This window comes from Pterocles gutturalis, unplaced genomic scaffold, assembly GCF_000699245.1.
Source record: "Pterocles gutturalis isolate BGI_N339 unplaced genomic scaffold, ASM69924v1 scaffold48740, whole genome shotgun sequence".
In the NCBI taxonomy this organism is placed as follows: domain Eukaryota; kingdom Metazoa; phylum Chordata; class Aves; order Pterocliformes; family Pteroclidae; genus Pterocles; species Pterocles gutturalis.
In genome coordinates this window covers 44033-55413 of record NW_010140034.1, presented here as the reverse complement: position 1 = coordinate 55413, position 11381 = coordinate 44033, and the positions used below count along the sequence as shown (strand labels likewise).

Below are 11381 nucleotides of genomic sequence, written 5' to 3'. Positions count from 1 at the left end.
GCGGCCTTCGCCGCCCCCCCGCCGCTCGCGTGGGGCTTTAGGCGGGCTCCTGAGGGGAGCCAGCACCGCTCTCCCCTCCCTCACGAACCAAAAGAGAAGCGGTTGTCCAGAGGAGCCCAAGGGTACAGCGCCCTTGCTGCTCTGGTGGGGCTCAGCACAGCCAGGTGCTGCCCTACCGAGTTCAAAAAAACCCCCAAAAATCCAGACTTTTAAACCTCTTGTAGTTTTTTTTTTTCTTCATTTATTGTAGAAAAGGTAATGCAGTTCGTTTTTGTACATCTAAATTCCATAAAACCATAGAAATGAGGATGCTATTGGCATGCAGTCCGCATTTTTCTTTTTTTTTTAAATGATTCACAAAAATAACACCACTTTTTTTTTTTTTCTCTGAAAGCCACAAAGAGCAAAGCATGCAGCACTGTACACATTTGCATAGTCTATTTTACCCAGCATGCCGAATGCTACACGTACAGGATCTAAAGAATAAAAACCAGAAAGGGGCAAATCGGCTGAAAAGAAAACACCGATTTCTGGGGATTTTGTTGAGTAAAGGCAGGAATGTCTTTACCAGCGTGACTCTGAACTGGCTGCCGGTGTAACACAGCCCAGCTATCCCTGGGAACCAGTTTGGGGAAGAAAACAAAGAGAATTTCTGGGAGCTGAGAAGCCCAAGGTCCATAGTTTGACTGTTTCCATCATCTTCCCCCCTCTCTCTTTCTCCTGCAGACACACAGTTTGTGTTTTGCTCGATTCTCTTCCCCGCACGGCTCTTGTACGCTGGATTTCTCTCTGCATGAGAACCGAGCACGGTTCCAGTGTAAAGACACCTCAGGTAGGCAGCACGCATCCCGTAAGCTTCCCTTCCTTTACGGGTTAAATTCTCAGCACTGTCAGTGGAAGTTTCGCCCACAGCTCTTGGGGTGTCACATTCCTCTCCCCTCATCCCCATCCCCACACACGAAACCAAGGAGCTCTGGAGCCCCAAGAACGTATTTTCCGGGAGTGTTTCATTCCAGACCTTGGGCTGCTAGCGGTATGTTCGTCAGTCATACGCCAAAATCTATACGTTGGCCGAAAGTAAATGTTCTTAATGGCATTTCAGCTTTGAGGAGGAAATCAGCAGAAATGAATGCAGTGGACTTTCTAATTTTAAAAGGTTATTTTTTCATTAATTAATATGAAAAGTTATTGAAAAATCAATCACATACGCAAAATGCAAGGCTTAGAAATAAACTGCTGAAGTTATCAAGCAGCAAGTTAAACTGATCAGAAATGCAGTAAATCCATTGATGCTGGATCAAAATATCTGCCCCCTTTTTTTTTTTTTTATTTTCAAAAACACAATGCCAAATGCAACAGTGGAATTACTGTAAATTTGTGCTATTACAAATGTGCTTCTTTTCCCTTGCTCTGTTTTTATATCATTGACAAAATAGATCATTCTGTACTGTACAATATATGTTCCCACTATATGGGTTTTCTACTGCTTATAGAGAGTAGAATTAATATCAAAGGGGACTGTGGCGTTAAATTTAATTACATTTTGTTTTTCAGGAAATATTGATAAGGCATATGATACTCAGTAGGTGACATTTATGGTCAAACTTTGCAAATACTGGCTCTTGGAGAAGCCAGTAATAACCACCGTGTTCAGGTGTCTGTAAGATCTGGTCCAGACAGGAACTCACTGCAAGAAATTTGAGGGGAAAAGGCAAGTTTACTAAACATCACCGAGACAAGCCAGTCCTCCTCCCAGTTTCACCACTTTCAAAGGAATAAAGGAATGCCACACTCTGATTAACATTTAAAAAATTATTCCTACCTTCTCCCAAAATTCTCTGTATGGATTCAATGACAATATTTCTCTTGACTTCTTAAGGGGATTCCACAGATAATGAAAGGGAACTGAACACACATTTCAATACTAAGTAGCATTTCTCCAAGTTAATTCCTTACATATATTTTACAACACTATTAAAATGTCCCTTTATTTTTAAAGACATACCTTTATTTTTCTATGAAAAATAAACTGGACTTGAGTACAATCTAACAAAGGTTATTCAAATGACAACTCTTCAAATAATATACTCTCTTTTGGCATAATTTTAAAAATAATGGGAACTTCATTCCCCTGGAGTTAAAACTGGCTACGTTACAGTATCTTGCACTCTTTGTAGAACCATTTGAAGGGATGAGAGGTAACAGCAAGAAAATACATGGGAGCGGAACCCCACGTATCCAAACTTGTATTCGTACCAATTGGGGTAATACAACCCAATTTTAAAATCCACATTTTTAGGAGGAAAACCAGATTTGTATAAATGGTATTTTACAAAATGTGCATGTGATTTTTTTGGTGGTCTCAAATTATTTTTTGCTTTAAAAAAAAAAATAAAGACCATGGAATCAAGGACAGGCTTCATAAGCACTGAACTTGGAAAACAAAATATAGCAGAGGACACATTGAATGCATTCTTAAAGAAGAAATGACTAAGATTTGCAGTCAAACTGCAGAGGAACGACCGTCACCTTGTTATTCCTACAGCTGCCTTTCCTCCTGTGTGTAATTTTCACTCTCTTAAGTACGTATTAAACATTATTTTAAAAGCCAGGAGCACAAAAGATTAAACCCTCAAATACTGACTTCAGAGGCATCTTTCAAACCCAGAGAAAACGCAGTGAAACATTTTTCTATTTGCAGCAAACCATTCTCAAGCAGAGGAACTGATTTTTGCCAGACAGACCTGTTTAGAAAATTATCATCTAATTTGGTCCACGGTTTATAAACTAAAATTTGATATAGAACAGCTTTAGTTGCATTCCTTTGGACATGATTTCATAATATACTGGGTTAGAAAACATCCTCAGCTGTGAGTTGCATGTCCCATGGGATACGCGTTCCTCTACGGAACCAGTAAAAGAACCAGTGCAGCTGTTAAATACAACTTGCCAGGGAGAAAGTATTTTAAATTACAAGTCGAGCAATTAATTGTCTTTAAAGTGTCTTCAAGATTTTTAAAATACTTTGTTAATTTATTCACAAACGTAGGAATGCACTGACAGATATCGTCTTTAGATATTGTGTTCATCACCTGTATTGGCTAAATGATCATTTATCCAAAAGTGCCCTGATGAAAAACTCAGATAACAACAACAAAAAAGTGTTTATAGACATTTCTAAAAATCCTCTGTATAAGCCAGAGCTTAGGAACAGAGCTCTCATCTTTATTAATATTTTAATAACAGGAAGAAATAATACGAGGACTGGAAAATTCGACTTACTCGTATTTGCTCAGGAATACGTGAACGTCACAATTTTCTATAGCGCCATTGCGTAAGAAATCACAGCACAGCTGGCTAGCAGTGCTGAAGTTCTAACACAAAAACTATGAGTTAACATGTCCTGATCAACACTGCAGCTTTTACTGATTACTGCCTTTCCTAAAAATAATTTACTTTTTAAAATAAAGAGTTCCTGTAGCTTGTATCTAGAATAATAATCTATTAGCATCTTCAGTATATTTGTACTTAAAAGATATATCTATCTTCATAGAATAAAAAAAACCAGCAAGCAAGGAGACCTGCTGCATCTCTTATAACTGATTTCTTACATTAAAATGGAATGGGCAGCAGGAGAGGAAAGGGTAAAGTACATACAAGAGTAAAGTCAACTTAAACCCGCATAATAAAGGAACTCAGTGTGTTTGTTCAAGACAATACAGGACCTCCCTCAGAAGCTTGGTTTTATTAGAACAAACAAAGGCGGTTTTGGCACTTCAGCTGCTGCAGGTGATGGGATTTGTGCATACGTGTTCTGTAGATCTTGCCCTTTCCTAGCATGACATGGAAGACTTCAAAACAAGGCTCTGAAAGGCTCTAGAAATAAAGACGGTTTTGTCTAGGAAATGATAAAGCAGTAACCTTGTTTGCTAGAAAATAGATGTAGGTGCTTCGCAGGTACCTGCCATTAAAATGCAAATATCTTCAAGCGGTTAAATGATCGGATCCCTAACGCTACTACAGAATAAAGAGAAACAGCTGGCTAATCTAGGTTTATACATCTCAGTGCATCCTTTGCAATTAATACTGCAATGCACACAAATAAGAAACTTAGTCAAGCTTATAGAAAAAATGTTTTGCCTAATGCCTTCTTTCTCATGCAGGTATGTGTGCTGTACGCGTAACAAAGATTTGTAAAAATTACTGGAGAATGTTCCACTGTGCTATAGCAGAAAAGATTCGAGAAGGCAGCTGAAGCTACCCTTCCCAGACCAGATCCCGCAGTGCCTTCTCAGCCTAAATGCTCTTTTGGAACCTGCAGGCATTCAGCCTGAGAAATCAAGCAGGATCAGGTCTGTCATATCCATTCTGAACTCTTTTACTCCAATGGATGCAGAAATTTTCAGTTTTTTCTTGGTAACTGGCCCATTGGAATCATCTAGTGGTGCTGAAGGCTGCCTTCTAGGCTGTGAAGTTGCTTAAAAAATTAATCATGCGTCCGTGATCTGTTAATGCTGCTAGAGATGGACATCATTTTTGGTTGTACCAGATATGAGACTAATTACTTTTCTCGTTGTTAACATCAAGAAGATAACCAGACTCAGCTGTGGTGGAGAATACCAGTGAGCTTTGCTAAGTGGTCCAGAAAGTAGAAGAAACCATAATATTCAAGAAATTCATTTAGTGCTACATGCTTTTAAAGCCTACTTTTAGCAGGCTTTGGGAAGAAAAAAAAAAAAAAAAAAAAAGCAAATATAAAAGTTAATGATCCTCATTTTTGAAAGAAATAGTTTTGACATGAACCTGCATTAAAAAATGCACGTTCAGCATCGTTCTGTCAATGTCAGAAAAGGCGTGCCATGGGGATTTTCCGGAGTCTCTGCTTACAGACATTAGTGGGTCATACAAAACGGTCCATGATGATAAATTTTTCAATCACATTGGATCTAAGGCTTCACTGCTCATGTAAGACATAAGGTCTAATCACAGAAATTATCTATTTAAAGAAAATGAAGAGTCAGGAGGTGAAAAGAAGTGACTGGTAGGAGGTAAGGCAGCAATATCTCCAAAGATTTATGATAGTTCTCTGAATCAAAAACGTCAGCTCTATGCCTTCCCTGCACGCAGATTTTGTTCTGATACTTCATTTTTATTGCAAGCTGATTCTGACCAAAATGTGATTTTAAATGTTCATCACTGAGGAATATTTAACCCTGCCCCCTGCCCTCAGATTTAATTCCTGAAATTTCAGCTGGCGTTCTTCTGGAGAGTTCTTGTGCGATGCTGGAATTTTCAGACATTCAAAGATGGGGTTTGAAAATGTAACATACAGATAGGTACTGAGATGTACTGGAATGGAGGTACTCTACACACTGGGTAAGAAGAGTGTATTGTTTTCCATTTTAAAAGGCAGAATACTAAAAATGGGAGAAAAGGTATTATATATCTATACACCAATATTCCATTTTGGGACGACTAGCTGCACTCAGGTAAAGGAGAAGAAAAACAAAAGACTATTTTCAACCTCTAATCACACAAACTATTCTGAAGTTTGTTCATTCTCCTCTATTTCCCCTTATGCTGTCATAGCTCATCATCGCTGACCGCAACAAAAACATCAGTACCGGCTAAACTAAATAAATCATTTTGCTGCAACATTCATGCCGAGTCTAAAAATAATTTCAAACTGGAAAGTATTTTGTAACTGCTGCAATAATTGGTGATATTTGGCACTCTCGATAGTTTACATTTGGTTTGTCTGAAAAAGCCATTCTGGTGTAGTTAGAATAAATCCTTTTATTCTAACTTGAAATGTAAATTGAGCTTCCAGCAAACGAATACTGTAGCTGACTTTCTGGCTTCTACTGGTTTGTAATTTTCAGATTTTTCATTTGTATTTTTTTTTTCAATTGATTGCAACATGCTCAAGTCGACTTTCCAGTCAATTCACCCAAATTCCAACAGGAATTGGTTTATAAATTGGTTCCAACTGGAACTGGTCATTTGGAATTTCCAGCACAGGAAATTATTTTATAAGTGCCTTGATAAGTACCCTAAATTACAAATGGATGTGTCTAATCTCTAACGACAAGAGAAAGTATGGCTATAAATGCAAATGCTATACTAAAAATAAATAAATCAAAAAAACAACCCATGTGATTGGGCATAAACATAAGGGCATGGTAACTTTTTTTTTTTTTTGCCCCCTACTTAACATCAAATGACAGCAGAGTGCAACTTCAGTATAACTGTGTCACATCTGCCAAATTAAGATGAATTTGTTTTTTTCCTAGCTACGTTATGGCAAGTTACCAACTGATGAATACTATTTTTCCCCAGGTTCTTGAACTCAAAGCCTGTGTCGTGAATCATGGCTATATCCTCCAGGGGATCCTCGGTTCCTATGGGGTTTGTAAGTGTCCTGGTAGGAGTCAGAGTATTCTTCTTCCACTAGAGGATAGTGATCTCGGCTGTGTTGGGAACTGGAAGACAAGCGGTTCCTGCTCTTCCTTCCGAGCCCTTTCATTGTGATAATTTTCATCTGAGGTCATTAGGCTTCGTCGCTCAATTGGAGAGTTCTCTGCAGAGTGGCTGCTGTGCCTCATACGCTGGCTCTACGAGGGCCAAAGAATCCAAGAATTAATACAGACAAAGAGGATTTTACATTTTTTAGCTTGTTTTGAGACTTAATTCTGAGGTCTTTCAGAATCCATCCACTTTTGTGTTATTTATTTTATATTACAGTCTGTACGCTACAGGAACGGGTTACATGAATAGTCTGGTTCCTAGAGCTGAAAGCAGACCACACGCAGTATCGCACTGGGTACCGCACGCTATTCACCTGGTTAAATATCACAGGCCACTTGGCATGAAAAGTGAGCTGATGTATTCAGCATTTATCACTTTTCTCTGATCATGAACATAATATTCATGCTTTTATTCTGTTTAGACAATTTTGAGCATTGATTTTTGTGGTTTTAGAAAACATCTGAAGATGTTTGGTGTTTTGGGATTTCTTTTTTTAAAGGTGCAGCTCTGAGCCCTATTTAAAAACCTTCATCTGACCAAACAAATGATGGACTGCTACCCAGGCAGCTAAAGGGTGGCTAAAATGATTAGATAGTAACAAGTTCTTTCAACTAAAACATAATAAATATTTTAAATATGTTGACAGAAAACCCTTTTCTAAGATTATTTCTTCATTAAAAGGTTTAGCCTTTGCTATCCTCACCCTCCCATAATAATAATAATAATAATTATGTGCTATATTTGTCCTGTTAACACAATTAGTTCAATTTTTTTGTCAGTAAACTGGCACAACGAAGAAAGAGCCTAAAGAAAGGTTTTGTTCAGTGTCACCACACATGAAACCTCTCAAGAGCATAACCACCCATACTCTCAGAACAAACCCGGTCAATACTTTTCTTTCTCTAGATTACACACCCAATGTCCTTCTCCTGATCCTGTAAGCGCCAAGAAAATGTCACCACGATGGTGGCACTCTGGTGGCCTCAGGTTCAGGCGCACAGACAGCATCGTCTGCTCCTCTCGGTTCTGACACCCTGCCTGACCCTCCCTGTGCTACAAACCCTCTGCATGGCAACCGTGCAGCTGCATAATTTATACTGAAGGGCTCGGCCGCGCAGGACGTCGCCGTGCGGTGGGCATACATTTACAGTACGGCAGATACCATGTTGCATCTCTTTCTGTGGATCGATGCTGCCAAGGTTACCCACCGAGAGACTCCACAGAGCGAGCCGGCAGGGAAAAGGAGCCCTTCTGCAAATTCACACGCTCAGCAGCAACTTCTGCCTCCGTATCCCCCAGTTTCCTTACAGCACCAGGTTTCAGTAGTGATTATATGTCAAAGTCCATGTGTTTTCTTCACAAATTAGACTTTTCATATTTATTTGACCGAGGCTTGCAGTTTTGATATATAATCACTTGAACAACTGCAGCTTCACCTTTCTGTGCTCACACCCTCTACATTCCCTGGAGCATTTTCCCTCTCTGGCTGCAATCTCCTCCTTTCTAGAAACCCTTGTTTCCCTGCCTCGATTGTGTAGTCATTCTGATCCCACTATTTACCTCCCGAGAGGTGCAAATGTGGCACCAAACTGCTGTGGTTGCATGCTGCTCTTGTGCCCCAGCTGATGTTTGATGCTGCAGCGCAATGGTAAGCTGCGTTACGTTTTCTGCAGTAATTGGACTTAAAATGCAAATCCCCTGGAGCCCAAGAAACACACAGCCCCAAAATTTGAACTATGGGATTTGAGCCCATTCTCTGAAATTAGACTAAACTGTGGAGGTTTAGAGCTAAGCAGGGATCAGCCACAACGGGAAAGGACTGGTCCCCAGGAGTCAGCGATGACAGAATTTACTCTTCCTGATGAGGACGGCAAACACACGCAGCTCCACACTGACATCTTCCCCTTTCAGGCCAGGTCATGGCCAAGGACCAGGTGACCGCCGGCTCTGGCAGGCGCACCGATGGGACACAGCCGGAGCGTGCCGTCGCATATTCCCTCCCTTCCACTCTGACTCTTCCGTACCTACGCCACTTAACTTCACCCTGATCACCTTCAGGAAGCCCAAAGACTTCTTAAATCCAAAGTTTAATTTCTCAATAAACTCAAGTCCAAGCCACAATGGAATACACAAGGGGCCACTCCTAAACCCTGCTTAGGTGAAGGATGCACAGATTGTCTCAGCGAGTCCGTGTCACTCTCAGGTGGGACTGTCACACAAGGCTCTGGGCTTTTGTGGTCAGTTCCCCAAGGTATCGGGTGAGGAGGAGTCACAAGAAGTAAAATTTCTTAATATATCTTAAGCACCTAAACTACTTTAATTCCTAGGATTCATGCGAGTGCTTCGCAATCACCGTGCTGCATTATTACAGTTCAAGCTGATGCAAAGCCTTCCGAAGGCTTGAATTGATATAAAACCCCTAGGTGGTGGGTCAGCACTTCAGCTGATGGGAGTCCTGACTGCGAGATAACCATGTAAAACATCAGAACTCTTTAAATGGGCCTGAACGCTTAGGTAAGTGGCACTGAAAGCCAAATCCTGCCGTCTCTAGCTGGACATCATTCACTCGGGGAGAAATTGACCCCTCTGCAGAGAACTAGCACCATTCAAGTCCCACCTAAGCCTTCACAAGTCGGGTGAAGTGGGGATTAAGTGATGCGTACCTTCAGCCAGCCCACTGCACAGGGGTGATTTTCATCTTCAGTGTGAGTTTTCCCTAAGTAAATGGAGCAACATTTCACAGTTACTGCTGGCATCCATTGATCAGAGAGAAATAAATGCCTGAAAAAAATTCTGTGGATACACCCAGTTCTCAAAATGAAACCGAAGAGATGAACGTTCTGCAGATGGCATTTTATTGTCATGAAGGGATGGAAAACTGAAATTTTAAGGCAAGTGAAAATGGAAACGACAGTTTACATGTGCATGTGATTAGTAACAGAACAGTGCTTGTGCGTTCAGCCAGTCAGGAGACAGTGACTTGCTGACCCTGATAAAATCAAGCACAGCATTAGAAACGTGAGCAGCAGGTACCATGCACCTTCCGGGAAGTGCAATCCACTCACAGAAAAAACAGCTTTACGTTAACTGAAAACACTCAACAACGCATCGTTTCCTTCCAAACTGTTACCTGCTTCCAGATACTCTATGAGCAGAACAGAGGTTAAAATTTGTCAGGAGAATTATTCATTAAATGTCATGTGCTCAGCTCTACTTTTGACGTACAGGAGAAAGCACACACTCCCAGCAAGTCACACGCATACAGAACTCCTGAAACTTTCAGACTTAAAAGCTTGCTGCAGTCCTCCTCATCTTCTCAAGCATTCATAACTATTCATCAAAAACATTTTCTGTTTTCAAACTTAGTAAAGCACGTACTTCTCATTAAGGACTATTTACATGCCAGGTTTGAAGTTTCAAAGTTCAGCCGTTTTTGAGCTATCCCTGTGGAAAAAAATGGTCAGAATTTTTTTCAATGGGTAAAAAAAAAATAAAAAAAATGTATTTTATTCACACTCAAAGAACTCAAAAAGGTGAAGGGATTTTGCTGATACAAGACACAAGCATGGAAGTTTTTCACCCAAAAGTGAACGTTTTGTGAAGTGATGAGGGTAGAAATAAAAGGGATCACTCCAGACACTGTTCTGCACTCTTAAATACAGGAGCTGTTATCTCAGCTCTGGGACATACTGCACGGGCTTATTCGCATCTGAAAGGCTCTCATTTGCAATGGCATTTTTGCCAGATTAAAACAAATTCTATTTTCTAATACAGCTAGAATACCACTTGACACAGTGTTATTTAACTCCTCCTCAAGAGCTAACTCCTTGCCAGCAAATTTGTGGTCATTTTATTTCCCATTAAAGCAAGAGCAGTCAGCGTGCTTCAGCACTCAGCTGACGAACTGCTTCTTCACCGGCGAGGGGCCTTAGCTTGCCTTCTAACTGCTGGCAGTGGCCAAGCAGTGAGTCATAACTAACGAAGCAAACAGCGGTTCTGCTATATAAAATCTATTACGCTATTTTCCCATAGATTAAAAACCCCACCTGATCTGCACTGGCGTTGGGGGCTGAAAGGTGTGGTCATACCTGTAATCCAGAGATGGCAGCAGGGTATGGTGAAAGTGCAGTGGATCCTAAATTCCGCCCCAGCAGAGGAGTCATGGGGGTGCTACTGGTGGTGTGGGTAGCACGCCAGTATGCCTCGAGATACTCTGCCAAGTGTTCGCAAGCGTCTTCGAGCTGATTCTCATCCAAAATTACATCAAACATTTCCTGATCACAACAACAAGGTTTGGTTCATTACGTTACAGGTGAAAAGAGATGTTTAACAAGTCTCATCACATGAATCCTTTAAAATTCAATAAATAATAATCAGAGCATGGGACTGCAAAAGAAAATCATACAAGTGGGTTTATAGGGTGATGAAAAGCCAAAGCTCTCAGAAGCCACTGCACCCTTTCAGCGAGGTTCACAAGATGCTGTGTGCGCCCTACCACGCTCAAAGGCACCACACTCCTTTAATGAGTTTATTCTGCTCCAAGAAAGGAACTGAAGCTAGGTGTCGGAGTAACACTGGGATGCTTTGCATCAGTTTGGGACCCAAGGACTCACGCACACTTCTCTCACCCTGCGAGCACACTTCCAGAGTGACGATGCCCCCGCAGCCCTTTCCACTCTAGGGAAGGCAGCATGCCGTTCTGTCAGCAGCAGGATTTCTGCTTCAGCAAGGCTGCTGCAGGACAGCCAGACGGTCCGATACGTACAGCTGGGAACTTCTCATTGACTGTCTCCATGCCCTGTTTATTAACCGCCTGTCTGGACAGTCTCACCTATCCGCACCGTGCAGGTACG

At 41.1% G+C, this 11381-nt stretch overlaps 2 protein-coding genes across 2 annotated transcripts in view; both read right to left on the bottom strand.

Moving 5' to 3' along the window:
* Nucleotides 1-5910: 5910 nt before the first annotated feature.
* On the bottom strand, nt 5911-9291 carry LOC104469125 (voltage-dependent L-type calcium channel subunit beta-4-like). The gene is given in 3 exon segments (XM_010083508.1): nt 5911-6514; nt 6516-6614; nt 9192-9291. Coding segments are annotated over 3 exon segments (357 nt in total). The 5' UTR covers nt 9285-9291; the 3' UTR covers nt 5911-6349.
* A 154-nt stretch (nt 9292-9445) lies between these two features.
* The window catches only part of LOC104469126 (voltage-dependent L-type calcium channel subunit beta-4), a gene marked incomplete at its 5' end in the record, with an annotated part of 19880 nt that continues 17944 nt past the window's right edge, over nt 9446-11381 (bottom strand). The window contains 2 exons of the mRNA XM_010083509.1: nt 9446-9972; nt 10617-10802. Coding sequence (XP_010081811.1) covers nt 9967-9972; nt 10617-10802 — 192 coding nt within the window. The remainder of the gene's footprint in view (nt 9973-10616; nt 10803-11381) is intronic.